Source organism: Calidris pugnax, unplaced genomic scaffold, assembly GCF_001431845.1.
Source record: "Calidris pugnax isolate Ruff unplaced genomic scaffold, ASM143184v1 scaffold777, whole genome shotgun sequence".
NCBI lineage: Eukaryota > Metazoa > Chordata > Aves > Charadriiformes > Scolopacidae > Calidris > Calidris pugnax.
Genome location: NW_015091436.1, coordinates 1 through 4926, shown reverse-complemented (window position 1 = coordinate 4926; position 4926 = coordinate 1). Strand labels below are relative to the sequence as shown.

General features: G+C 63.7%; 1 protein-coding gene across 1 annotated transcript in view; it reads right to left on the bottom strand.

Moving 5' to 3' along the window:
* Window positions 1-3364, bottom strand: part of LOC106899666 (cadherin EGF LAG seven-pass G-type receptor 2-like) — a gene marked incomplete at both ends in the record, with an annotated part of 15914 nt that extends 12550 nt beyond the window's left edge. The window contains 2 exons of the mRNA XM_014961554.1: window positions 2764-2834; window positions 3223-3364. Coding sequence (XP_014817040.1) covers window positions 2764-2834; window positions 3223-3364 — 213 coding nt within the window. The remainder of the gene's footprint in view (window positions 1-2763; window positions 2835-3222) is intronic.
* Between the last annotated feature and the right edge of the window lie 1562 nt (window positions 3365-4926).

Sequence of the window (4926 nt, the reverse complement as noted above, 5' to 3'; positions counted from 1 at the left end):
CCCGTGTCACCCAGCACCACCAGGGCCGCTCGTGTCACCCCACGCCGCTGGGGCCACTCGTGTCACCCCCTGTGCCCTCCTTGTGCCCACCCTGACCCTTGCACACCCCCCATGTGCCCACCCTCTTCCTTGCACGCCTACCATGGCTCTTGCACGCCCACCATGCTCCTCACACAGCCACCATGCCCTCCATGTGCCCACCCTGCCCCTTGCACACTTACCCTGCCCCTTGCACGCCTGCTGTGCCCCTTGTGCCCACCCTGCCCCTCCCATGCCCACCCTGTCCCTTGCACACCCACCATAGTTCTTGCACACTCCCCGTGCCCTCCATGCGCCCACCCTGCCCCTTGCACACCCACCGTGCCACTTACATGGGCACTGTCCCCCCGTGTGCCCACTCTGTCCCTTGCACACCCACCGTGCCCTCCATGTGCCCACTCTGCCCTTTGCACACCCACTACACTCTTGCACCACCCACTCTGCCCCTTGCACACCTGCTGTGCCCCTTGTGCCCACCTTGCCCCTCCCATGCCCACCCCTGTCCCTTGCACACCCACCGTGCCCTCCATGTGCCCACTCTGCCCTTTGCACACCCACTACATTCTTGCACCACCCACTCTGCCCCTTGCACACCCATTGTGCCCCTTGTGCCCACCTTGCCCCTCCCATGCCCACCCCTGTCCCTTGCACACCCACCGTGCCCTCCATGTGCCCACTCTGCCCTTTGCACACCCACTACATTCTTGCACCACCCACTCTGCCCCTTGCACACCCATTGTGCCCCTTGTGCCCACCTTGCCCCTCCCATGCCCACCCCTGTCCCTTGCACACCCACCGTGCCCTCCATGTGCCCACTCTGCCCTTTGCACACCCACTACATTCTTGCACCACCCACTCTGCCCCTTGCACACCCATTGTGCCCCTTGTGCCCACCTTGCCCCTCCCATGCCCACCCCTGTCCCTTGCACACCCACCGTGCCCTCCATGTGCCCACTCTGCCCTTTGCACACCCACTACATTCTTGCACCACCCACTCTGCCCCTTGCACACCCATTGTGCCCCTTGTGCCCACCTTGCCCCTCCCATGCCCACCCCTGTCCCTTGCACACCCACTAAAACCCTCCACGTGCCCACTCTGCTCTTTGCACACCTGCTACACCTCTTGCACCACCCACCATGCCCCTTGCACACCCATTGTGCCCCTTGTGCCCACCTTGCCCCTCCCATGCCCACCCCTGTCCCTTGCACACTCATCATAGTTCTTGCACACCCACCATGCCCTCCATGCACCCACCCAGCTCCTTGCACACCCACCACACCCCCTGCACGCCCACCATGCCCCTTGCACACCCACCATGCCCTCCATGTGCCCACCTGTCTGTTGCACACCCACCATGATTCTTGCCCACCCTGCCCTTTGCACGCCCACTACACCTCTTGCACCACCCACCATGCACACCCACTGTGCCCCTTTTGCCCACCTCGCCCCTCTGATGTCCACCCCTGTCCCTTGCACAGTCACCATAGTTCTTGCACACCCACCGTGCCCTCTATGCACCAGCCCTGCTCCTTGCACACCCACCGTGCTCTCCAGCTTTGCACACCCACCACACCCCCTGCACGCCCACCATGCCCCTTACACACCCACCCTGCCCTCCACGTGCCCACTCTGCCCTTTGCACACCCACCGCACCTCTTGCACCACCCACCATGCCCCTTACACACCCACTGTGCCCCTTGTGCCCACCTTGCCCCTCCCATGCCCACCCCTGTCCCTTGCACACCCACCATACTTCTTGCACACCCACCAGCTTTGCACACCGAATGCACCTCCTGCACACCAATCATGCCCCTTACACACCCACCGTGCCCTCCATGTGCCCACCCTGCCCCTTTGCACGCCCACTACACTCTTTCACCACCCACTCTGCCCTTTGCACGCCCACTACACCTCTTGCACCACCCACCGTGCCTCTTGCACACCCATTGCACCCTTTGTGCCCACCTCGCCCCTCCCATGCCCACCCTGTCCCTTGCACACCCACCATAGTTCTTGCACACTCACTGTGCCCTCTATGCACCCACCCAGCTCCTTGCACACCCAGCACAGCCCCTGCACGCCCATCAAGCCCCTTAGACACCCACCATGCCCTCCACATGCCCACTCTGCCCTTTGCACACCCACCGCACCTCTTGCACCACCCACCATGCCCCTACCTTGCCCCTCCCATGCTCACCCCTGTCCCTTGCACACCCACCATAGTTCTTGAACACCCACCATGCCCTCCAGCTTTGCACACCCACCACACCTCCTGCATGCCCACCGTGCCCCTTGCACACCCACTAAAACCCTCCACGTGCCCACTCTGCCCTTTGCACACCCACTGCACCTCTTGCACCACCCACCATGCCCCTTACACACCCACTGTGCCCCTTGTGCCCACCTTGCCCCTCCCATGCCCACCCCTGTCCCTTGCACACCCACCATAGTTCTTGCACACCCACTGTGCCCTTTATGCGCCCACCCTGCCCCTTGCACACCCACCGTGCCACTTACATGGGGACTGTCCCCCTGTGTGCCCACTCTGTCCCTTGCACACCCACCGTGCCCCCCATGTGCCCACTCTGCCTGTTGCACACCCACTACACTCTTGCACCACCCACTCTGCCCCTTGCACACTCGCCGTGCCCCTTGTGCCCACACTGCCCCTCCCATGCCCACCCCTGCCCCTTGCACACCCACCATAGTTCTTGCACACCCACCATGCCCTCCAGCTTTGCACACCCACCATGCCCCTTGCACACCCACCATGCCCTCCATGTGCCCACTCTGCCTGTTGCACACCCACCACGCTCTTGCACACCCACTAAAACCCTCCACGCGCCCACTCTGCCCCTTTGCACACCCACTACACTCTTGCACCACCCACCATGCCCCTTACACACCCACTGTGCCCCTTGTGCCCACCTTGCCCCTCCCATGCCCACCCCTGTCCCTTGTACACCCACCATACTTCTTGCACACCCACCAGCTTTGCACACCCAATGCACCTCCTGCACGCCCACCATACCCCTTACACACCCACCGTGCCCTCCACGTGCCCACTCTGCCCCTTTGCACACCCACTACGCTCTTGCACCACCCACCGTGCCCCTTGCACACCCACTACAACGGCCACTGTGCCCTCCCTTGTCCCTCGCACGGGTGCCCGTTGCACTCACTTGTGCTCGCAGTAGGGACCGAAGTGACCTTGGGGACACTCGCACATGTAGCCGTGCGCCGTGCCCGGTTTGCGGGTGCAAGTGGCCGGGGACTGGCAGGGGTTGAGGGCACAAGCGCTGACACAACTGTCACCGAAGTAGCCTGGGCACGAGGAGGGGGCAGGGGTGGGGAGAGGGGAGGGGGTGTCACCAGGGAGGGTGGCAGTGACATGGGGACGGTGACACGGGGGTGGCAGCGTCCTGGGGATGGTGACAAGGGTGGAAGTGTCTTGGGGACAGTGATGGAGGTGGCAGTGCCCAGGGGACGGTGACAAGACATGGGGACAGTGACAGGGGGGTGGCAGTGCCCTGGGGATGGTGACACGGGGGTGGCAGTGCCCAGAGGACAGTGACAAGGGTGGCAGTGTGCTGGGGACAGCAATGGACATGGCAGTGCCCTGGGGAGAGTGACAGTGGGGACAGTGACAAGGGTGGCAGTGCCCAGGGAGGGTGGCAGTGCCCAGGGGACAGTGACAAGGGTGGCAGTGCCCAGGGAGGGTGGCAATACCATGGGGACAGTGACAAGGGTGGCAGTGCCCAGGGAGGGTGGCAATGACATGGGGACAGTGACAAGGGTGGCAGTTCCCAGGGAGGGTGGCAATGACATGGGGACAGTGACAAGGGTGGCAGTGCCCAGGGAGGGTGGCAGTGCCCAGGGGACAGTGACACAGGGGTGGCAGTGCCCTGGGGATGGTGACAAGGGGGTGGCAGTGCCCTGGGGACATGTGACAAGGATGGCAGTGCCCAGGGAGGGTGGCAATGACATGGGGACAGTGATGGAGGTGGCAGTGGTCTGGGGATGGTGACAGGGGGGTGGCAGTGCCCAGAGGACAGTGACAAGGGTGGCAGTGTGCTGGGGACAGCAATGGACATGGCAGTGCCCTGGGGAGAGTGACAGTGGGGACAGTGACAAGGGTGGCAGTGCCCAGGGAGGGTGGCAGTGCCCAGGGGACAGTGACAAGGGTGGCAGTGCCCAGGGAGGGTGGCAATACCATGGGGACAGTGACAAGGGTGGCAGTGCCCAGGGAGGGTGGCAATGACATGGGGACAGTGACAAGGGTGGCAGTTCCCAGGGAGGGTGGCAATGCCATGGGGACAGTGACAAGGGTGGCAGTGCCCAGGGAGGGTGGCAGTGCCCAGGGGACAGTGACACAGGGGTGGCAGTGCCCTGGGGATGGTGACAAGGGGGTGGCAGTGCCCTGGGGACATGTGACAAGGATGGCAGTGCCCAGGGAGGGTGGCAATGCCATGGGGACAGTGATGGAGGTGGCAGTGCCCAGGGGACGGTGACAAGGGGGTGGCAGTGCCCAGGGAGGGTGGCAATGCCATGGGGACAGTGACAAGGGTGGCAGTGGTCTGGGGATGGTGACAAGGGGGTGGCAGTGCCCGTTGACAGTGACAAGGGTGGCAGTGGTCTGCAGACAGTGACACGGGGGTGGCAGTGCCCAGGGGATGGTGATGGAGGTGGCAGTGCCCAGGGAGGGTGACAGGGGGGTGGCAGTGGTCTGGGGACAAGTGACAAGGATGGCAGTGCCCAGAGAGAGTGGCAGTGCTTTGGGGACAGTGACAAGGGTGGCAGTGCCCAGGGAGGGTGGCAGTGCTCTGGGGACAGTGATGGAGGTGGCAGTGTCCAGGAGATGGTGACAAGGGTGGAAGTGTCTTGGG